At 36.6% G+C, this 24,341-nt stretch overlaps 3 protein-coding genes and 2 long non-coding RNA genes across 6 annotated transcripts in view; 4 read left to right on the forward strand and 1 right to left on the reverse strand.

Annotated features, from left to right (window-relative positions):
- Window positions 1–24,341, forward strand: part of LOC132159554 (uncharacterized) — a 1,375,546-nt gene that overhangs the window by 288,522 nt on the left and 1,062,683 nt on the right. The gene's annotated exons all lie outside the window — the stretch shown is intronic.
- The window catches only part of LOC132159593 (uncharacterized), a 200,473-nt gene that overhangs the window by 115,820 nt on the left and 60,312 nt on the right, over window positions 1–24,341 (reverse strand). The gene's annotated exons all lie outside the window — the stretch shown is intronic.
- On the forward strand, window positions 55–1,663 carry LOC132159586 (uncharacterized). Its single transcript, XR_009437877.1, has 3 exons — window positions 55–256; window positions 780–870; window positions 1,631–1,663. It is a non-coding gene; the product is annotated as an uncharacterized LOC132159586 (long non-coding RNA).
- LOC132159561 (uncharacterized) lies at window positions 7,257–11,147 on the forward strand. Of its 2 annotated transcripts, XM_059569110.1 has the most exons (10): window positions 7,257–7,279; window positions 8,019–8,186; window positions 8,395–8,730; window positions 8,849–9,041; window positions 9,120–9,224; window positions 9,534–9,670; window positions 9,855–9,914; window positions 10,037–10,272; window positions 10,381–10,596; window positions 10,698–11,147. In XM_059569110.1, exons 2-10 carry the CDS (start codon window positions 8,173–8,175, stop codon window positions 11,084–11,086), a joined length of 1,686 nt encoding a protein of 561 aa, XP_059425093.1. In that variant the 5' UTR covers window positions 7,257–7,279; window positions 8,019–8,172; the 3' UTR covers window positions 11,087–11,147. The 2 variants fall into 2 exon arrangements, with proteins under 2 accessions (XP_059425093.1, XP_059425092.1); XM_059569109.1 differs by lacking the exon at window positions 7,257–7,279 and having other exon boundaries at window positions 7,826–8,186.
- On the forward strand, window positions 15,901–24,145 carry LOC132159559 (NLR family CARD domain-containing protein 3-like). Its single transcript, XM_059569108.1, has 8 exons — window positions 15,901–16,031; window positions 16,694–16,798; window positions 18,331–18,438; window positions 19,527–19,628; window positions 20,277–20,381; window positions 21,326–21,410; window positions 21,532–21,724; window positions 21,813–24,145. Exons 2-8 carry the CDS (start codon window positions 16,776–16,778, stop codon window positions 23,639–23,641), a joined length of 2,445 nt encoding a protein of 814 aa, XP_059425091.1. The 5' UTR covers window positions 15,901–16,031; window positions 16,694–16,775; the 3' UTR covers window positions 23,642–24,145.

Below are 24,341 nucleotides of genomic sequence, written 5' to 3' on the forward strand. Positions count from 1 at the left end.
CGAGTTGTATATGCTTGTACAAATCTTTGTATGATCTTTCATAATAAAAAAGATGAGGTCATGAATCTATATACAGGTATATATTTCTTTCCATAATATTTTTCTTTCTGTTGGTGGCGGTAATGCACTTGCAACCGCGAATGAACAGAGAAGAAGAAGGAGGAGGAGGAGGAGGAGAAAAAAATAATAATAAGAAGAAGAAGCGTTCTCCACGCGCATCGCCCTTTCTCACTCACTTAGCGGTTAATCTTTTGAGGTGAGGAGAGCTTTTATTTAAACAATCATAACATTTATCATAATCGTAGCACTGTAACATTTTCGAAGCCATTTGTGTACTGTTTTCTTCGGATATAGCGCCAAGTGTGGGTCCTTTCTGGCGTCTGCTGACTGATATAAAGGTTAACGCAAACAGTTGGGAGGAATGTTAAGACCCGGGTGGTAACGTTATTCCAAAAAGCAGGTCATGTGACGTACCCGGGTATGTTTGAGGATAAGTGAGAGGGTAATCTCAGTTCTCGGTTCCAAAATAGGAGGTTACTTTCAGGGTATGTAAGTAACCATAGTAACTTGCTCTCTGACCTGTGTGTGTGTGTGTGTCTGTATGTTAATGTTACCCCTTGTACGATGCCCCTGACTTTGATGTTTATGGTAAGAGACTATGTATATGAAAGAGCAGAAGTTGTAACACATGTTACATATGCATAACAAACGTTTGTCAAATGCAGAATTCAGATTTGATATTTTTACTTTTAGATAGATGAACTTCTCCATCTTTACAGTGGGAGGCGGTAGAGCACCTAAAGCCGGTTTGCCAACTGCCAATAAACAGAAGAGAATAAGACGAATCACCACTACTGCCCTCAGTCTGGGGTAAGTTGAGTCAAATCAATGTTTCATATTGTATTTATACAATCCAAAAACTACTATTTAGGTAACATTGTCATTTCTCTACTGTTATTCCTTCGAGTAAACCACCTTTTGCGTCTTTTCTGGCATCTGCTCACTGAAACAACAGTGTGAGGATCTAATGTTAAATTCACTAATGAGCCTCTGCTGTGTTTTTGTGCTGCTATGAATTATAGTTTCGGTGTTTGGAATGATTATATGACTGTCAAACCTGGATATGGAAATTTCATATTTTATTATTTTGCTTTTGACATGTAATCAGTTTTAGTTACTTTGCATTTATTAATTTAAAATATGTATTGGAAGCGTTAGTGCTAAAATATTTCATATCGAGTCAGCAAATTTAAAAAAAAAAAAAAAAGTTTTAAATGCATCACAAGCTAGAAACATTAAAATAACGTCCTATCAATTCTTTTTAGTATGTGAACTACTTATGAATGTTATTAGAAAAGCAAGCTATATTCATAATGATATATTACCACTATACAGTAGATGTTTAGCCTTAATATTGTACTGTCCTATTTTTACAGCCACTGTAATGATACGTTGACGTCTTACTCATCTCAGTTTGTGTGGAATGATTGTTTAATGGTATAACAATAGGAATTTTAAACACTTTTGGCATATATTTCCTGTCTCAAATAGTCTGTTTCTACCACAAACACTTAAAGAGAAATTTCACCTAAAAAAAAAAGACCTTATGACTTTTTATCTTTAATTTTAGATCTGATGGAGGAGAAAGAGGAGAGTGAATAATAAAATTAGGTGGAAGAGAAGCATCATCATGTCAAAACTGGAGAAATCTTTCAGTTGCTCGCCGAAAAGAAGAGCCAAAGAATCTTTCCCCTGCCCCCAGTGTGGAAAGAGTTTCACAACCAAAAAAAGTCTTCAACCTCACCTGAAAATCCACACTGGAGAGAAACCGCACACATGTGATCAGTGCGGGAAGAGTTTTGCACGAGCACACACTCTTAAATTACATCTGCGTTCTCATTCTGGAGAAAGACAGTTTAACTCTGATCAATGCAGCAAAAAAACTGGGAAGAGGTGTCTGAAAGCTCCTACAAAGAAGAAGCTTCACGTGTGTTCTCTGTGTGGAATGAGTTTCACTCGGCTGGATAATCTAAAATTTCACTGGAAAAGACACAACGGTGTGAAGGATCACGTTTGCTTAGATTGTGGAAGGAGCTTTACTAGATCTGATGCATTGAAAGGGCACCAAAGGGTTCACACTGGAGAAAAACCTTACAAGTGTTCACACTGTGACAAGAGATTCAGTCAGACTGGGACTCTGAAGATACATGTGAGGACCCACACTGGAGAGAAGCCTTACAAATGTGATCAGTGCGGTAAATGTTTTACACAAAAAGGAAGCTTTAATGATCACCAGAAAATCCACACTGGAGAGAAACCGCACACGTGTGAACAGTGCGGGAAGAGTTTTGCCCAAACAAAGACTCTTAAATTACATCTGCGTTCCCATTCTGGAGAAAAACCATTTAACTGTGATCAGTGCGGCAAAACATTTCTGAGGCGACAAAACCTGAAGAGGCACCTGAATGTTCATACAAAGCAGAAAACGTACATTTGTTTGTGTGGAAAGAGTTTTTCACGAATGGATTATTTAAAATTACACCAGAGAAGTCACAGCGGTGTAAAGGATCACATGTGCTTTGATTGTGGAAATACTTATACAACAGCAGCTGTGTTGAATCGGCACCAGAGAATTCACACTGGAGAAAAACCTTACAAGTGTTCACACTGTGACAAGAGATTCAGACATTCTGGAAATCTGAAGAATCATGAGAGGACCCACACTGGAGAGAAGCCGCACACGTGTGATCAGTGCGGCAAGAGTTTTGCACTAAAAGGAGCCCTTAAGTCACACATGAAAATCCACACTGGAGAGAAACCATACTCGTGTGATCAGTGCGGGAAGAGTTTCAGACATACATACACTCTTAAAATACATCTGCGTTCTCACTCTGGAGAAAGACCGTATAACTGTGATCAGTGTGGTAAAAAATTTCCTAGGGCAGAACACCTGAAGGTCCACCTGAAAGTCCATACAAAGGAGAAGCCTTACACGTGTTCTTCATGTGGAAAGAGTTTTAGTCAGATGGGTAATTTAAGAATTCACCAGAAAAGACACAGTGGCGTGAAGGATCACATGTGCTTTGAATGTGGGAAGACCTTTACCGCCGCTGTGACATTGAAAAAGCACCAGAGGTTTCACACTGGAGAAAAAACACATGAGAAGGTCCAAAGTAGAGAGAAGCCTTTTACATGTGATCAGTGTGGGAACAGTTTCACTCAGTTAGGATCACTACACCGTCATACTAAAAACAGCTGTCTGAAATGAAAATAGTTCAAGCACATTTAAAGTGTGTTGCTGACTCATCATCAAATATGCACCAATGACGCATTGAGTAATAAAAGCTCTTGTCATATAAATCAGTCAAAAACACCCTCATTAAAACATCATTGTTATATGAAGATGTTATATATAAAAGGTCATCTTTAAGGTCAGCTGCAAGAAAAAAATGGAAATAATGTCTGAAAATTCATCTGTATTTTACGTTCATCAGATTTTTGTAGTTGCATAAGCAATTTATTAAATCAACTTATTATTTTTTATCAACTGTTGTTTATTTATTGCTCGTAATATGTGTATTTGAAAGCCATGAAGCATTACCGTTGTTGTTTATTTTAGCTTAAAGGGTCTCATCATTTCCAGTTTCACATAAAGAAAGAGAAAGAATTTAATAATCTAATTTCTTTATTGATAGTTATTAGAAAATTGAACCATGTTTCACAAGAAAATATTATAGTGTTTTATGGTTAATGTAGCATTTAATAAAATGGTTTTTATTTATATAGCGCTTTAAACAAAACAGATTGTGTCAAAGCAACTGAACAACATTCATTAGGAGAACAGTGTCAATAATGCAAAATGATAGTTAGAGGCAGTTCACCATTGAATTCAGTGATGTCAATTTAAGGATTAGGTGTTAACAGAGCTGCTAAATAGCTTCAATAGTTCCTGTTTTCACCTCATTAATTATGCTGTTTTGTTTAAATCACCTGTAAACTGCCACTTTCAGCTCATTTTCATTTGTCGTCAGAATGAAGCGAACCACACCAATATAAATCAGCATTTCATTATATTTTGTGATTAACCGCGTTTCATTTAAAAAAAAAAAAAAAGAAAAAGGACAATAAAAACTGGTATGACTAGGTGAAGTTTAGTTAAAGTGAATAGTTATTTGTTTTTCAAATCATTTCTGATTTTTCCCCATACTTTTTAAAAATGTGGATTCTGTTCATTGTGGATACCGGTATGTGTAATATTTGTCTATATAACTTTGTTCATATGGCCATACTGAAGATAAAAGAATAAAAATACATAAAATCATCTTAAAAGTTGGGAAAATCATTAAAAAACTTTAGAAAATAAAACCTCCGGTAAACACACATGGTATATCAAACCGTATCGTTTATTTAACAAAATGAAAGCCAATATGGTAAAGCCACGTGTGTCAAACTAGAGACACACCTTTAAGATTTAATTCATTGATACACTTTTAGAAGCAATAATGTGATGTAATCATTTTCTGTATGATTTTATCTGTTTCTGGCCCACTCTCCTTTACAATGTTGCTTTGGTTTATCAATGTTTGTTGTTGATGCACAGCTCTCGCCAAAGCATTTCAGTCAGGATGAGGTCTGGACTTTGACTGGACTGGCAGGGACCAGCTAACACCAGCATACAGTACTGTGAAAAAGTCTTAGGCCAATAGTCTTTTCAGCAACAACAACAAAAAGGTATTTATGTCTTTTGTAGTGTGTCAGTAGGAAATAAGTTTATATTTCCAAACACTGCTCATTGTCATTATCTAGTGAGGTTTTTGTATGCACACAGAGATCTGATCTCACCATCATCAGTCTGTCTGGGTGAACATGAAGAAACGGAGGCATACTAAATCCAGAAAACACTGTGGCAATGTCTCCAAGACATTTCAAGAGACCTTGCGGTAAAGCAACCTGAAAAAACTATGTGAAAGTGTACCTAGGACAAAAGCTTCTTTAAAAACAAAATTGGTGGTTGCACCAAATTCTGATTTTATTTAGTTAATAGAAGTTAATTGATAAATAAAATCTATTTATGGCTTTATTTTGAAAGTATCCTCACTTTACACTGTGTTTACACAAGTGACTAAAACTTTTAACAGTGTTGTAGCTTTGCAGGAAGGTTTCATCAAGCATCTGGGAGACATTGCTACAGTTTTTCTGGATTTAGTATGCCTCAGTTTTTTCTGTTTCTTAATGTAATCGAAGACAGACTGGATGATGGTGAGATCAGATTTCTGTGTGGAGCACTGGATGCTGTCAGATTCCTTGTGCATAAAATCTCACTTGATTATTACAATTAATGGGAAAAGGAATGTAAACTGATATTACTGACGCACTGTTTGTTTTTTTGTAAACATTTGGAACAACCTAAATAAACTCCAAACAAAGTTTTTTTTTTTTGTTTTTGTTTTTTTCAGAAAGACATCATTTGTTGTAACTTTTGTTATATGGGCAATGATTACATCTATATATCATGACTACTTTTGGGGCTTTCTGTGTTTTAAATATTTTAAATGCCTGGTAAATTATATTTTACCCCAAACATAACAGATTAAATGAGGTGTCTGGGATTGCAGTGTTATTGTCTGTCTTAATTAACTATTTTAATATTGATATCCAGTATCACAGACCAAATTGCTTCTGAGGATATGGCAAGAACAATGTAAATGAAGAATTATTAATAAATCGTCTTGCGATTGCTGCTGATAACATTTGTCTAAGGTTTCAGTTATTAATATAACAGAGGAAACGAGGAAAAATAGAGAATCAGTTAAAACAGAAAGGTTTTAGAGAAATGTAGCACAGCGCTCATAAAATATTCCTAAGCAATTGCTTGGCAAATAAGAGGATATACAATGCATGATTGAATATCTATCTGATGATGCTCAGAACTGAGGTGACACTGACCTCTGCTGGTGAAAATGAATATTATTAGTTATTAGTTATTAGTTAATAGGCCAAGTAGGCAGTAATTGCTTCGGATTCAAGCTCAGCTTTGATCAGCATCAAAACATGTCAGTCAAAATCAAGACAGGATATTGTAATAGAAATAATACAAATTGCAAATAATCTGATACAATCAGGAACTGAGATAACTCTTATATGGGTACCAGCTCATATAGGAGTCGTAGGAAACGAGTTGGCATACAAATGTGCTAAGAAAGCAGCTGGAAATTCCAATGTAGATATTGAGGTTAATGATAGCAAAGCAGAAATTAAGAGTATAGTTAAAAACATTGTTAAGAGCAAATGGCAAACATTATGGGACAATGGGCAGACTGGAAGACAGTTCTATAATATCCAGAATAAAGTGGGAAAGGGCCAGATTAAATAAAACTTTGGTAATAACAAAGAAACATGATGATGGCAATTGTGAATTGTGTGAATGTCCAGAGTCTGTAGAGCATGTTATACTTCAATGTCCTAAATATCAGGAAGAAAGACAAAGATTAAGTTCACAATTAAAAAGAAAACCGTTAAGATTAAACTTAACCTACAAAGAAATCCTACAAAGAAGCTCAGGTGAAATATGTTTTAAATATATATTTAGTTTCCTAAGGAATACAGGACTAATTGTTTATGTATTTATTTATTTTTTAATAGGAAAGGTTAGAATCCAGTACCACACCACAGTCCAGCAGGTGGCGGTAATGCACTATTAAAGTTAGTTGCCAACCGCCAATAAAATTGAAAGAAGAAGAATAAGTAGTTCGGTTCTTTTCAGAGAATCGGTTCTTTCGGACAGTTCGATTCATTACCAGTAGTTATCTGACTCTGCTCGGTGTTCATCTTCAGTTCTCTCTCTTCACATCAGTTCAGTCATTGTACTGTTTGAGTACATGAATTACTCCGGGATATTTGTTCATTTAGACTCATAGGGAGTGCCAGCCTCGTTAAAAAAGTAAACAATTTAAATAATTTGTGGATTAATACTTATTGGAGACGCGAACCGTTTCAAACGATTCAGATGATTTGGTGAACTGGTTCAACCGGTTAAATCGAACGATTCGTTCGCGAACCGGACATCACTACACTCGTGGGATTATTTAGAAAACGATATTAAACAAAGTTAAACGGCATTTATACTTTCACTTGGCTCCGCTGACTCTTTTCCAAAAGGACGAGGCTTTTATACTTGTCACGTTCACCGGTGTAGGATACTATTCTTTGAAATGACAGGGGAGCGACGAGGAGTCCTCTAAACCAGAGACAGTTTATCTAAACCCGTCGGGAATCAGCGGTGAGAAGTCGTTTGCCAGTATGGCCAGTACAAGTCTTGTGATGAATGAGTTGATGAATTAATAATTTATTTATGTACAAACAATCTTAAACTATTGGCTGTATTTCGCATCAAGACAACTGTAAGCACATAGTGTTTAATTAATATCTAAATAAATTTTAATTCTATTTCATACAATAAAAATAAAACGTACTTCAAATAAGAAACCTTGGACAAACTATGCAAACTTTTTTTTTTACGTTTTCCGTCAAAAAGCACCAGATGGATTTTGAACTTCACATTAAACTGCTTCTGTTTCACACAAACGCCGATATGATAATAAAAAAATAAATTAAATGCAGGTGAATTATTTATATAAATATTATTTAACTAATACAACCCTGCTGCATTAAAGTAAAGAAAAACTATTTCACACTTCTGTCCATCATATTTGGAAGTAGCTGCAACTGTGGTCATGCTTCCTGCCCTGATATGGTAAAATGCATAATTTTATTATTTTGTATAAGTGCATAATTTTCATCCTCAGATTTGAAATGACGAAAGTTTAGAAATGGGCTGAGAAGATATTTTATTGCCCTGAAACAACCTTTGATGGCTCAATCGTCACAACCATGATGGCCCAACTTTGTTTCGAAAATGGCCCATAATTCGTGTAGATGGCCCATTAAGGGGTTTAAAATTGGCCCATTTTCATCCTGTAATTGGCCCATTCATGTCAATGTTTAAATTGGTGTATCAGCTTTTGCAGAAAAAGGGCTGGGACTACCAAGTGGTCAATAAAGGTGAGGCTCAGAGGAACCAGTTACTCAGTTCTCCAAGAAAAGGGTGAAGTCAACACTGAAGATTCCTCCTGCACTTCCTGCTTGTTAAATCAGCTTTTTCATTTCTGAAGAATGTCTTCCAAGCGGTAGGTTCAGATCATTTGATATACCTGACATAGTAAACATTTTATTTTATTCTACGAATGTAATATGAATTTTGTTTGTACATGTTAAAACACGACAGCACTTTGAAACTTTGCATGCATGTTCATGATAATAAACGAGAAAAGCCACCAAATATCAAGAATAGCTTTCACAAGTCACCTCTCTGGATTCTTTTGCCTTCTCTCACAGTGACAAGGACCGTCGCATCATTTCCTGTCTGCAGTGTTTCAGGCCCCAGGAGATGCTGCCTAACCACCTGTTGAGGGTCTGCATGAAGGACCAGACTAATGAGGAGAGGAATGCAGAGGTGGACAGAGCCAAAAAGTCCATGAAGGCCTGGACCCTCCGAGGCAGAACCTGGGACTACAACGTCATGGTCAAGCGGTACCCTGATGAGGCTTCCAGACGGGCTCTTCTGGAAGACCTTCGTGAGAGGCATTTTTTAATCCTAAATGACCCCATGGAGGCACAGACTGAATCCAATCACAGGACACCAGGTGCTGCAGTGAAAACACACAACAAAAAGTGAGTTGTTATTTACTAGTATTACTTTTCATTTAATGCAGAGTCATTGGAACGCTGCAAGGCACACATACAGAAACATCTCTAACTCGCCTCCTTTTTTGTTTTTTGTTTCACCTAGGACTGCTCAGCCGACGCTCCAAGACTGCCAGAGAGTCCTTAGAGTGTCACAGGCGGACATGCTGGACATCCACGGGAAGCTCCTGGATCAGCAGCATGTGGAAGAAGACCAAAGGACGCTGTTCCGGTACTTCTGCGAAGCCATCCTGGTCCTGAGATACTTCCAGCGACCAGATGCAGTGAGGGCATTTAAAGTAAGTACTTTTACTTTACAGTGTTTCCTGAGTGTGTATGAAGTCAGTCACTCACTGTGTTCTTCACTTGTTTTGCAGGCTTCAGACTGGCTCAACAAGAGAAGTGTTGATGGACGAATTCACATCAAGGTGCAATCCGCAAAGCAGAGTACATCATTTTCCCTCACAGAGGAGGACTCTGATGTAAGTTCTCTAACAGGATTTCTGCCCAGCATTTTCAAATATATGGCTTATGATACACACATTTAAAGCTTAGCCAATACATTATACTAATAAACTATACTAATTAATTCATTTGAAGACTAATATAGAAAATGTGCATTGTCCTTTTTAAATAAAGAATAAATAGAATGTCCAGTTAGGTGGTATGCGATTTATACTTTAAAATAAACTAGGTCAAATTGGGTGATGCAACACCTGGGCAGAATTTTATAAGGGTCAGATCTCTTAAAAGTTTTGGGTATGCATTAACCTCCTATCTGATCTCCACAGATGCTGGACGCATACTTCCAGAAGATTCGTCCAGGATGTCTGCAGGACAGCGCAGAGGACCAGGGCAGATTTTTCCTGACCAAACAAGGTCTGCCAGTTGTCAACGTCACGAGTGACCTCAGGCGTCTGCATGAACAGTACGTTTCAGCAGAATCATGTATAATAGTGTTTATTTATACGCACTGTACCGAGATATATAAAAGAATTAAGTTGATAGTCTGGCTTATGTACTACATAAAGTTAAAATAATAATATTTTCTGTCAGAAAGATGAACTGAAAGATTTCAGGATTAATCTGAGATTTTTTTTTCTTCATTGCAGGTACGATTTACCCAGCTTTTCAAGCCAGCAAGTCAAAAGAGCCCGAAGTACTATGCCATGGTATGCATCATCATCATCATCCAAAACACACAACATTCATATATTTTCTGTTTGTCAGCTACTTCCAAGATCTGTCTAGCTTTCTGTCAGAGTTTGAACATGAAATCTTCTAAAATTTTCAGCTCTTCTTCCGATGAGCCGTCCGATGAGAGGAGAGTTCGGAAACAGAAGAGGGGCAGAGGCGCAGCTGACCAGTATGACAGGGACTTTGGTGCGTTTCTCCTGAAGTTTCCAGTGACGACGAGTAGCAGCCCGCCCACAAAAAAGAAGCGGACCGCTGCAGGGTTTCCATCTGACAAAGTGTTTTATGCCAGGTGGAGGTCTATGCAGTTTGCCAAGCGGGAGGAGTACCTCTCGTGTAAGTTGATGTTCTTTATTATAAAAAAAAATGAATATGTATTTCTATAATCAAAGTAACAAAATTCACATTTTGGAAAAGAATATTAATTTAACATGTCTTTGATAGCCCAGTGTTCAAGACGGCCCCCGACTGTCAGCAAGGTGTCACTGCTGATCGAAAAAGAGGGTTGGACTGGCAACTGTCCTCGCCCCGAGGACATAGTGGCAAAGTGGAGACCCATCACTGAGGTGCAGGTGGAGTCAGATCCATGTATCATCACTGCGATCCAGAATCAAAAGTGGACAGGCCTGGCCCTCAAGGACTTTGGCTCAAAAGGACAAGGTATGTAAACATAATACATAAAAGTACATACCATTGTTTGTCTTGTAAGCAGATATTTGTACTCCTGGAGTGAACAATAAAACGCCTTCTTTTAACCACAGGAGTTGTTGCCACCAAAGACTTTGCCATGGGCTCCATCGTTTGTGATTACCATGGCAAGGTAATCACAGGAGCAGAGGGTCTGAAGTTGGCCGAGTCCATCAAGGATGATGCGGCCTATCTTTTCTTTTTCCAGGCGGCAGGTCGGGACCTCTGTGTGGACGCTGAGACTTTCCCTTGCGAGTGTCACCCAAAAGAAAACACCATGGGCCGGATGATCAATCATTCCTCCAAGAGAGCTAACCTAAGGTCAGTCCACTGCATGATGAACTTCCCTGAAGGAAAAAAGGATGTCATCCTGTTCCAGGCCAAAAGAGACATTAATTTATGCGAGGAGCTGCTGTTTGATTATACGGCGTCAAGTGCAAATCTTTTCAAAGAGAAGCATTGATCCTCGACTGGCTGAATGAGTGAACACATGAGGCCATACATTCACCAGTCCACTCCATCACGTCAAGACTGATGGACTACAAACACAAGCCATACAGACCACAAACATATTTGTTGTTAGCAATTTTTTTTACACTGTTTTCAGCTGTATTATGTACATAACAGGCAATAAAGATTCTTTTCTATGCACTAAAACAGCTAATCATTGCTTGGAAGCTTCTTGGTCTGAGTCTGAAATACAGCATTCTGCAATAAAAAAGGGCGATTTTTAGGCAAACAGATATTTTCAAAGTATATTTGGATAGACAAATATTTGTCATGTTTTTTTTTTCCCACCTGCAGCATAATCAGTATTATAATTGTTAAAAGTAAATATATTCACCTTAAATATGTTGAAGAGAGAGGCAGGCCTATTAGTCAGCAGAAAATATGCCTTCTTTGTTGAGACCAGGTTATAAAATCAATCCCCTGGGCAGAATTTTATCCTGGTAAGAGCACTGAGTCTTGGACTTTGTTTTGTTTCTCTGACTTCTTTAGAGTCAAGTCAGAGTAGAATTTCCTCTGCCCCACAAGTCCAGCCTTGATCAGCATTACAGTGTATTCAAATGTATACTTTGCATTAAAGTTTTTGGTATGTCTGCCCAGCATTTTCAAACATAGGGATATGGTTAACGGTATACACATTAAAAGCATGACTCTAAATAATCAATTAAATAAATAAACAAACTTGCAGTCTTCCAGAAATTATTTTTTATTGCTGCAGGCATACATCCCCCAACTTATATATTGATTATACAAATATACTTTAAAACTATGTTTGCCTAAAAATCTAAAAATGTCGCCATATTCTAATTTGGGGGAAGTTGTGGGCTAGTGGTTAGAGAGTTTGACTCCTAACCCTAGGATTGTGGGTTTGAGTCTCGGGCCGGCAATACCACAACTTAGCTGCCCTTGAGCAAGGCACCGAACCCCCAACTGCTCCCCGGGCCCCGCAGCATAAATGATGAACACTGCTCTGGGTGTGTGTTCACAGTGTGTGTGTGTGTGTGTGTGTGTGTGTGTTCACTGCTGTGTGTGAGTGCACTTTGGATGGGTTGAATGCAGAGCATGAATTTTGAGTATGGGTCACCATACTTGGCTGAATGTCAAGTCACTTTCACTGTCACTTTCTTTTGTTGAGAATTGGTAGGTTTTATTATTGGTAGGTTAATTATTTGAAAAATAATTAACAATAAAAAAAAATATTCACAGTATAAAGATGCAGTCCAGGTAAAAAGAGTGTCAGTTTTGAAGTGTCAAGTTGTATTGTAATAAGTGTCAATGTAAAGTCTAGTGTTTAAATTGTCCATGATCAGTCATTATGAGGTGTGTATGATTTTCTAAGCAGGTAAATTGTGGAGAGTCATTGAACAGGCTGAATTTATCCTGATGGAAGAGGAAGTAGGTTTTGACTATTTATCAGTCTTATGGCCTGGGGATATAAACTGTTCTGGATGTTCTGGCCGCACTGCTCCAGTACCACTTGCCAGACTTCATTAGAAACAATTAGCATTAGGTGAAGCAATTGTGGATTGGATGGCTGGTATCCTTGATGATTGTGCAAAATCCATTTGCAGATCCTTTTAATGTAGATGTCCTGCAGTGAGAGGAGCTCTCTCCCTGTGACTTCCAAGGCCAGCTTTATCATCCTCTGTAGTGCCTTTCTGTCATGAGTTGTGCTATTGCTGAACCACGCAGCAAGACAGCATTTTAACACATTCTCCACAGTGCATCTGTAGAAGTTATGGAGTATTTGTGGTGACATGTCAATCTTCCTAAGTCTCCTCATGACGTACATTCTTTGACTGGCATAACTGTGTTCTCTGTCCACTTGAGGTAGTCACAGATGTGTAGACCAAAGAACTTATAGCTGCCCACTCTCTCAACCTCCAATCAATAGAGGCTGACAGATACGATCACTCTTCCTCATGTTCATAACCATCTCCTTGGTCTTGCTGATGTTCAGTGTGAGATTGTTAGCCTCATATCATGTGATCAGTTCAGACACTTCTTTCCAGCATGTGGTCTCATCATTGAATGCAATAAGATCAATGACTGGTGTCACCGGCAAAATGTATAATGATGCTGGAGGAGTGTTTTCTTGAGGCGGAAATGTTGAGGTCTACTGGTGAGGAAGCTCAGTATCCAGTTACACAGTGCAGAAGGCAGGCCCAGGCTATACAGCTTGTTTATGAGTTTTAAGAAGATGATAGTGTTGTATTTCAAACTTTTTCTAAGGAAAACCAGTCAGACATAACTGTCTTTATTTTTCAGGTAAGTTAGAGTTTTGTGAAGGGCATATTAAATGGCATCCTCTGTTGATATTAGTCCTGTACACTGCTTAGAACACTTCATGAGGACCAGTGTGAGAGCCACTGGTCTGTAGTAATTCAGACCTGAAACTATGTTTTTTTGGGGGGACAGGGATGATAGTGGTGGACTTGAAAGAGATGAGCACTGTAGCCATTGTGAGGCAAAGACTGAAGATACCAGTGGTCAGCTCTGAAGCACAGAGCTTTAGTACACATCCTAAGATGTTATCTGGACCTGCTGCCTTGCATGTGTTCACTTGACTTATAAACCTGTGTGGGGGTTAGCATCAGTGCCCATTCCCCCTCATCAGGAGACAGTATTGACCAGGGATCTGTATTCAGGGCTTTAAAACATGCAGAAAAGGGGTTGAGCTCATCGGGCAGAGATGCAGAACTATTTGCAGATGACCCGTCTTTGTAGTCTGTGATGTGTGTTAGGCCTTGCCACATTTTCCTGGAGTCATGTGACTGTAGGATGCTTTGGCAGATTTAATGCTTTGGTGAACATCATATCTTGACTTTTTGAAAGCTTCAGAGTCCCCAGATTTAAATGCCGAGTAAAATGTGCAAATGGTCTTCTCTGGTGTGATATTGTCTATGCATGTGCTGATGTACGCTGTAACAGGGCCATGCACATAAATAGTTAAAACATTTAATAATATAAATGTTCTAAATTAGTTGTTTATTAGTATATAATATAGATTTATGCTTAATATAAATATTAAAATAAATGTCTAATTCTTATAGGGGAGAGTGGGGTTAGATTAGCCACTTTTTACTATTGGGGTCCTCAAGATAAGGGAAAATGACGCAGAGGTACAATGAAAGTATCTATCATATCCTAATAAAAGTATCCATATCATTTTAAATGATCACAATGTATTACAAAGGGTTCTAAAAATATGGTTTCTTATAAAGAAAATGTATCCATGGCTCAGTGTGCCTCGGGTTTGGGGTGAGTTGACTCGACTCGAGTCAGTGGGTAAGATGCACCATCTGGGTGTAAAATGCCCATCTGACCAAATCTGATTCATACCCATGTGAAATAATAATTGAAACACTAATTTAATAGTTACCTTTTACAAACAGTCATATTTCTTTTCACAACTATAACAACATAAAAACAACCAAATAAAGTTTAAATTTCAATATTTAATTGTTTGCATTTCTGAAACAATATGTTGCATACCAAAGTTGTAACCTTCCTAAAAACAGACTAAACAGAGAGTTTGTTGGCCATTAGTGACTACAGGTGGAAAGATTTATCTGATTATATTGTGATAAAAAGCATTTTCTGGTTCTTATCAGAGAAGGATTTGGTGCACTTGTACTCTCTACCTATCAACTATAACAAATATGTTTAGGCTATATGATAAACTAAATCAATAATATCACTTTAAAATACCAGTTTACAATTTAGAGATTTAACTGAACTACAGTGGGGTAAGTTAAATGCATACTCAATTTACCCCACAACATTTAGCTGACTTTGCCCCATAGTCAATTTTGAAGAAAAAATTAAATAAACTAAGTGAAAGTGATGTGACATGACATGCAGCCAAGTATGGTGACCCGTACTCAGAATTCGTGCTCTGCATTTAACCCATCCAAAGTGCACACACACAGAGCAGTGGGTATCATTAATGCTGTGGCACCCGGGGAGCAGTTGGGGGTTCAGTGCCTTGATCAAGGGCACCTCAGTAGAGGTGTTGCCGGCCCAAGATTCAAACCCACAACCTTAGAGTTAGGAGTCAAACTTTCTAACCACTAGGCCACGACTTCCCCGAAATGAAATGAAAAGGAAAGAAAAAAATACTAACTGAGGCTATTATTTAGCTAAATGATTTGCATGGTTTTATATGTTGCTTAATTACCTATATGTATCATATATTTTTAGACCTGGATAAATTAGCTTTGATGTAACAACCATTATACCTGTTATTACATTCAGAAGCCAAAAGCTGTTTTCCAAGTAAATGGGTGCCTTCTGCTCTGCCATGTGTTTCTCCTTTTCACAGTCTGGCAGAAATAATGGGTGGTTCCAAAATACATGGTCACATGATAGTAAAAATGTACAGTTGCCAAGATACAGGGGGTGGGTCAACTTAACCCACTCTCCCCTACTTCCATTGAAGATGATGCAGAAGCAGGCTCAGAGAGAGAGGGAGAGTCCACTCTTACCCAAACATCTACAATAAAGTCTGAAATCATTACAAAGTGTCCTTTCTTCTCTCTTAACTGTATATTTGTAACAACTGGATAATTTGTATTATTGCTTATTAATTATTATTATTAGTATAATTATATTATGTATTATTTCTATTGTCTTTCAGTGTTTGTTTGGCTGTCTCAGACCACACTCTGATTATTTTAATTTCTAGAGCACTCTGTTTCCACTTTTGTTTCCAAGTTGGGAATGAAAACATGTACTGTGGTCTGAGAGAAAAAAAAAAGGCCTGGGCCACAATGTGAACAAAATTTCTGTAGTCGTCTGTTTGTGCACAATGAAAAAAAAAAATACAACTTTTTAGACGGTCCCTAACTTGTTTGCCACGCTACACTTTAGACATTCTGGACCCCTTTGGATGTTCGGAAGTAAGTATGCCATTAAAACAATACTTTTATCGATTGTGAAGAATGTAGGCTAATTGACAATCGCTGGTCAGTATCATGCTTTTAAATATCATGTCGCTGATTAGAATTTGCAAACATTAACTTTATTGCACATATAATTAGAAAGTTCTTGAACGCGAAGTTTGAATGAGGTAATATAAAACCAACTTTACCAAAGTCTTTCGTTTAAAGAAGTCAATAAACCCAAGCGAATATGTTTGTATGTAATACATTTCTTAAGGTTCTGTTACTGTATTTTTGGGTTGTTAAAGAAAAATTGCAATGAATAAGATGTTGTATGACTAAATAGCATATTTTTGTTAAATAATATAGAGTACTTACATCATAATTACTGAAACAAAAAATCATTATTGTGAGATAATTTGAAGTTAAGTAAATTGTGAAATAATGGTCAAAGGGAAAAGGAACTGTCAACTGGTCACCACATGGTGGTGAGTTGAATCAGATGGGGGCCCCTGGGAAGACCAAGGACATGCTGGAGGAACTATGTCTCTCCGCTAGCCTGGGAACAAACAAGAGTTTCATAAAAAACTGAATAAATTAATGTCTATTAGAAAACTATATATGTATAGTGTTTTTTTTCTTCCCTTTTTGTATTTTAACACTGTTTAATTTCTGCATAGTAATAAAAATATAGAGGCCAGCGTTGTCAGGAGTGATTGGATGTTCTGAAGTGATCTGAAGGAAACGGACTATCCATCTAAGATGAGTCTCTTGGAGAAACAGAGGTAAGACTTTATAGCCAGTCCTAGAGTTAGAAGCTAACTATCATTTAGTTCCTCTAATATGTCTGAAGATAGATAAATAATAATAATAATAATACTTATATTATATATAATATTAATATATTATTATTAATATATATATATATATATATATATATATATATATATATATATATATATATATTGAAGGCTTAATCTCATCAAAATATGAAGATGTCAATAAGGAGGGGGGAATAGTTGAATTTGAGTTTAGTTTATCTCTATTAAGTCAAACACTTAGGAATATGGTTGGTAGGAAAATCACTTGTTTAGGGTCCAGTTAAAGAATGCATGACATAAGGTTTTTTTTCATGATGGAAAGGCAGTTTATACTGTGGCAGAACAAAAAAATAACAAGCGATCAGATTGGCGCATCTAGAGCAGGGCCGTCCTTTGAGCAGTGCAACTGGTGTAGTCAAACGGACCAAGGTGGATGCTAAAACTTGGAGTAATGTTGGTGGTAAGAAAACAAAGTAATGCCAAAGAAAGCTGTTTTATTATACATAAGTGAAAGTAAGGGTATATTACCAAAAGTGTTAACAATGAAAAATTAACAGAATATAAACATATATTTACAATTATAATCAATAAACTATATTTTAAACACTAGAAAAAGGGATGCAAGTGATGCCAAAGAAAATAAACGAACAAAACAGAAAACAGAAAATCGGATCTAACTCATAATTCAACTTCTAACCAAATGAACTGACAAAAACAAAAAAAAATGAAGCAATTCTTTAGCACCAAGATCCCTAAACTTCCCTACTCCAACTAGCAAAAAAAACTTACAAAGGGTGGCATTCACTTTCTTACACGGTGTGTCGGTGCGTCGTTACCTATATATTGCACTATGTAAGTCAAGTGACTTATTGTATTATCAAGTTACCTATTGTATTTCCCTTGGACAGAGCAAATACCATCAAAACGATAAAAAGGAAGGGGGAAAAAAACAGAAGGGAAAGAATAGCAAAATAATAACAAGTGAGATGGTAAACTAAAAGTGGTAAGGATTAAAACTGTAACCAAACAAACGATACTAGCTCCGAGAACAATACAAAAACACAACACAAGGCAAACAAGCAGGGGAGCAAGAATCCTCTCTTTCATTTCAACATGCTTTTATATGCTGCTGGGAAACTTGATCAGCAGTGGAGAAGTTGACATCATGAGGTTTAATGACAGCATCCAAACCAACTGAAGTCAGAAATTGTGAGCCTAAGACAAATTACAGAGAGCTATGGAAAGAGAGAGAGAGAGAGAGAGACGCAGGCATGTAACACATAAACATTATAATTTAAGACTCCAAAGACATTTTAATTCCAGAACAAATATCTTTAAACCATCCCACAGAATTTCTATGGCATGACAAGATTTTTATTTTTATTTCCATTGAATCAAATTCCTGTGGTTAGGTCAAATTCATTTAATTCCCATTTGCAACATCAAATGTCTTCATATGAGACTGGTGAACCTCTCTCTGTTCTTTGTGTCATTAGTGTAAGATCAGGCTCACGTGGGTCCAGCTCTGTGTCTGTGAAGAGTGACCATTCAAAAGATGCTGTGCCACCGGAAATCACTGAGAAACAAACATCATCTGTTAAAAGGTACTTTATTTGTTTTACATTTATAACACTATTTAGCTAATTTCTGCACTGTGGTATATGTAAGAAAACTTGATTAAAATAAAAAAAAAACATTACAGAAAGACATGTCATGTAATCTGCTTCTCTCTTTACTGAACACTTTAATAGACTGGAATTTCTTTTCAGTAATTCAGTTACATAGAAAGCCACTAACAGGCATGAATTCAACATGGAAAGACATCAGACAACAAAATATGGATCCAATATACGGTAGTCAATATTTGAACTGGATCAAAACTTTTCTTCAAAGTTGTCCTAAAACCTAAAACAAAATGTGTTATTGTCTTAGGATAACTTTGGTGAACTTTTTTGATCCACTTCAAATGTTGACTATTATACATCCATCTATCCATCCATATTCATGATCAAATGCACATTTACTGTATACTATATTTAATTGTTTATTGAGGAACCTCTTATAATAAGGTGTGTTTTTCCTCTCTGTTCTCTGTCATTAGTGTAAGATCAGGCTCACATGTGTCCAGCTCTGTGTCTGTGAAGAGTGACCAGTCAAAAGATATTCGTTTACCAAACTTCAGTGAGAAAAAACCATCATCTACCAAAAGGTATTTTGTTAGTTTCTCCAACATTAGTAGTTTGTCAAAGGTAGGCTAGCAAAGTATATATTTTTTCTACAGTGGAGCAGTGAGGAACAGTGGAAAATCAGAAATCTTGGTTACAACCTGTATGTAAGCTGGGTTTTCTTTTCAGGAACATTTTTTGAACAAATGTCATGATCAAAAATGAAAAAGAAATTCTGCACTATTTCTAGGTCAATCAAATATGGTTGACAATTAATATGTGACTAATTATAGATCATATCTTTCTTCCTCTGAAGCTCAAGAGGTTAACCGACCAAAACAGCACTGTGAATGTCTATGACAGTGGACTGCGGGTTTATAGACAAAATAATTCTGAATTCGCAAACTTAACTGTGGTTGCAAACATGCATTTCTGTGGAGGACAAGATAACGAGAGCATGTGCAGATATCAGACATGACAACTTTTTTGTAGTAAAGCATTTTTCTTTTTGTTCTTTGTGTTATTAGTGTAAGATCAGTCTCACATGTGTCTAGTTCTGTGTCTGTGAAGAGTGACCAGTCAAATATTGAACCACCAAACTTCAGTGCGAAAACATTACCGACCAAAAGGTATTTAATGTGTTTTTCATTTTACCATTTCATTAGCCAATTTCTCAGCTGTGGTGCATGTGATAGAATGTGACTAAATAAAACAATACCAGACTTCATTGAGAAAACACCATCACCTACCAAAAGTGATTGTTTCTCCAGCATTAATAGTTAAAGGTAAGCAAAGCTATATTTCATTCTACCAGTTCAGACAGAACATCCTGTTGAGTCCACAGTAGAAATCTCAAATCATGCTGGAGAAAACCATCAGGTTTTGGGGGCAAGATTTCTACCATAAATTATTTAACCAGAACTTTTTTTTTTCAGCACCAAATATTTTTTTGTAGTGAAAAAGAAGGCAGATGCAGTCAAACACAGTATTGGGGACAGTTAATTTATTGACACGTTCAAACTAGACCTTAGCAGTGGGTATCTGTATACTGAAGCAAATTTTTCCAAAGTAATGAGTTGAACATAATCTATGTTTTTAAATTAGACATTCATTAACAGATGTTAGAAACTGGATGAACAAGTAATTTAATTGACGTAACAGATTTTTCTGCTGCTCTCCATTTTCCTTAGTAAAAAAATATTTCTGTGGAGGGAGAGAGAGCGAGAACGTGTGCAGCCATCAGACATGAGTCATTTTTCTGTTCTTTGTGTCATTAGTGTAAGATCAGGCTCACATGTGTCCAGCTCTGTGTCTGTGAAGAGTGACCATTCAAAAGAAGAACCACTGAAATTCAGTGAGAAAAAAACATCAGCAAACAAAAGGTATTTCATGTGTTTGCATTATAGCACTACATTGGCTAATTTCCCTACTCTTGTGTATATGAGAGAACATGACTAAATACAACAATAAAACATAATACGAAATGTCTGGCAAGCTGCTTGACTCTAGTGAACTTGGCCTGGAGCTTCATTCCAATTTAACAATTGGCTTGTTGTATATGGTGGCCATGCTGGATTTCCAATCTAGTGAGTGTGTGCATGGACACTTTGGGTTTCACTAGAGATAGCAAAAAGTATGTGTGAAAGATGTTTACAGGCTTTACATTACATTATTTAAAATATTACTAAGGTCTATGTTACTATTACATTAGCCCGTGACATTTCAGTCAGGTAAATGAATGAAATACACTTACAAAGCAAAATTTGTGTTGGACTCATGCACGATTCCATGCTAATTATGGTTTTTGTAAATATGCAAATATGTGAGAAATGATATTTGAGAATAAAACATCACAAAAAATGTTTACAAAACAAAGTAAGACCCATCAGTTAACTATAAAATACTTTATAAATATCGTAAAATGATTATGCCTATACACTATTAACATGTAGCCTACCTGGATCAGAAAAAGTAGACCTACACTTTATATTTCTGTAAGTGTCTTTAACTACTGGCTACTTACATTTAAATTTATTATTTAATACAATGCACTTAATGTGCACATACATGCATTTACGTTGTATAATATGTGAAAGTATGAATCATTTTGTCAGAAGAAAAATTTTGTACTTTGCAGTAAGACCTTTTATTTGTAACTTATATTTATCCACAATTGGCAGAAAGATTGAAAATGAAAGTGTGCCTTTAATGTTTAGTTTAAAAAAAAAAATCCTTAATTACTTCTAGAAATAAAACCCCATTGGTAATTCTGATTATTCTTTACCTTGTTTAACATGATCAGTGCCCAGCCTTATTTTCCTGACAGGGTTCAACATGAGAAATCAGGCACAAAGGTTCAGAATGGCCACTTCCACAAGAAGTTCAGAGAAAATCTCCACAGCATATTCCAGGTAGGAATTAAATTTCTTCTAGATGACATTTGGACTTTTGTTCTATATGTAAATTATTTATATTTAAATATTTTTTTATATGTGAACATACATTTTGGTTATTTTTTGTTCTTCTTTTTAGGATCTTGAGGACAAAATAATAACATTTTTGAAGTACGAGCTGGAAAAGTTTAAGAAAATATTAAAAAAGGAAAACACACAATACTTTGTGAGAGATAAAGATGACTTGTGCAGTATCAAAGAAGCAGCTCTTGATCTCGCACTCTACTTCCTGAGAGATATGAAGCAAGATGAAGCTGCTGATACTCTGGAAGGTAAGAGTCTTATGAACATAGACTGTCAGATTATCACTTGTAAATGTAAAAGATTGTAATGAAAATATATTTTTGTTCCTGTGTTTAGATAAGCTGGTCTTCATGCATCTCAAATTAAACCTAAAGAAAAAGTATCAACGTGTGTTTGAAGGAATTGCAAAGCAAGGTGACGCTACACTTCTGAATAACATCTACACAGATCTCTATATCACTCAGGGTTGTAGTGAACAGGTCAATACTGAACATGAAGTAAGACAGATTGAAGTTACTTCCAGGCGTCATGAATCACAAGAGATACAGGTTGAATGCACTCATTTATTTAAAAAAGAAAAAGACAAGAAGATCAAAACTGTACTAACAAAAGGAGTTGCTGGAATCGGAAAATCAGTCTCTGTGCAAAAGTTTGTTTTGGATTGGGCTGAAGGAAAAGAAAATCAGGATATCAGCTTCATATTTCCTCTTCCATTCAGAGAGATGAACTTACAGGATAAAGAAAAACAAAGTTTGATGGACCTTATAACTCAGTTTTTCCCAGAGACAAAAGGACTGAACCTTGCAAAGAGGAATATGTACAAAGTCCTGTTCATCCTTGATGGATTGGATGAATTTCGTCTTCCTCTAAACTTTAAGGATAATGAGACATTGTGTGATGTATTGTCACCAGCATCACTGGATGTTCTTCTGACGAATCTCATCAAGGGAAATCTGCTTCCTTCTGCTCTCATCTGGATCACCACCAGACCAGCAGCTGCCAGTAAGATTCCTCCTGACTGTATCGACCGGGTGACAGAGATACGAGGATTCAATGATGCACAAAAGGAGGAGTATTTTAAAAAAAGATTCAAAGATGAGAATCAGGCCAAAGAAATCATTGATCATGTTAAAAAATCAAAGAGTCTCTTTATCATGTGCCACATCCCAGTCTTCTGCTGGATTTCAGCCACTGTTCTCCAAAACATTTTGGAAATGAAAACAAATAATGATCTGAAGAACAATCAGTCTACTGACGCCTCCAAAACACTGCAGGAATCAAACACTGTAGACACTCCTAAGACTCTGACACAAATGTACACACACTTTCTCCGCTTTCAGATCCAGCAGAGCAGACGAAAATATGATGGAGAATACAGACCAGATGTTTCCTGGGATAAAGATGCCATCCTTTCATTGGGGAAACTGGCATTTCAACAACTGGAAAGAAACAATGTGATCTTCTATGAATCAGACCTGGAAGCCTGTGGTATTGACGTCTATAAGGCATCAGTGTATTCAGGCATGTGTACCCAGATCTTTAAGGAGGAAACAGGGATCATTCTTGGTACCATGTACTGCTTTGTTCACTTGAGCATTCAAGAGTTCATTGCAGCCCTTTATGCACATCTGTTTCTAGACATCAACAAGAAAAGTGTGTTTGTTCATGAGTCTACAAAACAAGACAGCAAAAAGGAAACCTTGACTGATTTGCTCAAGACTGTAGTTGACAAAGCGCTTGAGAGTGACAATGGACATCTGGACCTTTTCCTTCGTTTTCTTCTTGGCCTGTCAATCCAGTCCAATCGGCTGCTGTTACAAGGTCTGTTGACACAGCAAGATGGAAATGACCAAAGCAAAAAGGAAATTGTTCAGTACATCAAGCAGAAATTTGAAGCTAATCTGTCACCAGAGAGATCCATCAATCTGTTCTACTGTCTGAATGAACTGAATGACCAAACTCTGGTCAAAGAGATTCAGACTCACCTTAGCAAAGGCAGTCTCTCATCTGCTGATCTTTCTCCTGCCCAGTGGTCTGCTATGGCCTTTGTGCTGTTGACATCAAAGGAAGAGATGGAGGAGTTTGAGCTTCAGAAATTCAAGAAATCAGATGAGTGTCTTATTAGATTATCAGCAGTCATCAAAAACTCCAAAATAGCTCTGTAAGTCATTCAATACAATTTGGTTATTTAGCATTTTTTTGTTAGTAGCAGAAGAACATAATATTTATTATAAAAACATTGTTCCATTGTTATTTTCACTCCAATATGAAGTTATTGTTTACCTCAACTTCCTAATTTAAGTCTTCTTTTGTTTGAATGATAATTCAAACTTCTCAGTGTTCTAATAATTAACCTCCATATTCTCCACCCCAAAAAACAATGGAATGCTTTCAAATATAAAACTCAATGTCAGTAAAGTTATAAACCTCAAAATGGTATTCTTATTTGGATTATGTAGAAAATTTGTCACTTAATCAAAAATACTAGTCATTTTGTAGTTGCAATGTCAGTCTAGCCTACCAATCTTACAATATTGTTAATGATCATGTAAGAGTAAAAGATGGATAATACATAGGGGTGTGACGAGACACTTATACCAACTGATGAGATGAGACACGAGACTGGGTTCACAAGAATGAGACAAGACGATATTTTTAGACTTTTTTTTTTTTTTTAAATAAAATCATTAATGATGAAATATATAGGGGAAAAAGTATTTTATTCAACTGAAAAACACAATGCAAAAAAAAAACAATAATAAAACTGACAGGCAAGTAATTGCACAACATTATATAGTATACATAAAAATAAATAATAAGCAACACAAATATCCCTTTAAAGTAGCAGTCAGTCAAGTTTATTAT

This window comes from Carassius carassius, chromosome 16 (assembly GCF_963082965.1).
Source record: "Carassius carassius chromosome 16, fCarCar2.1, whole genome shotgun sequence".
NCBI lineage: Eukaryota > Metazoa > Chordata > Actinopteri > Cypriniformes > Cyprinidae > Carassius > Carassius carassius.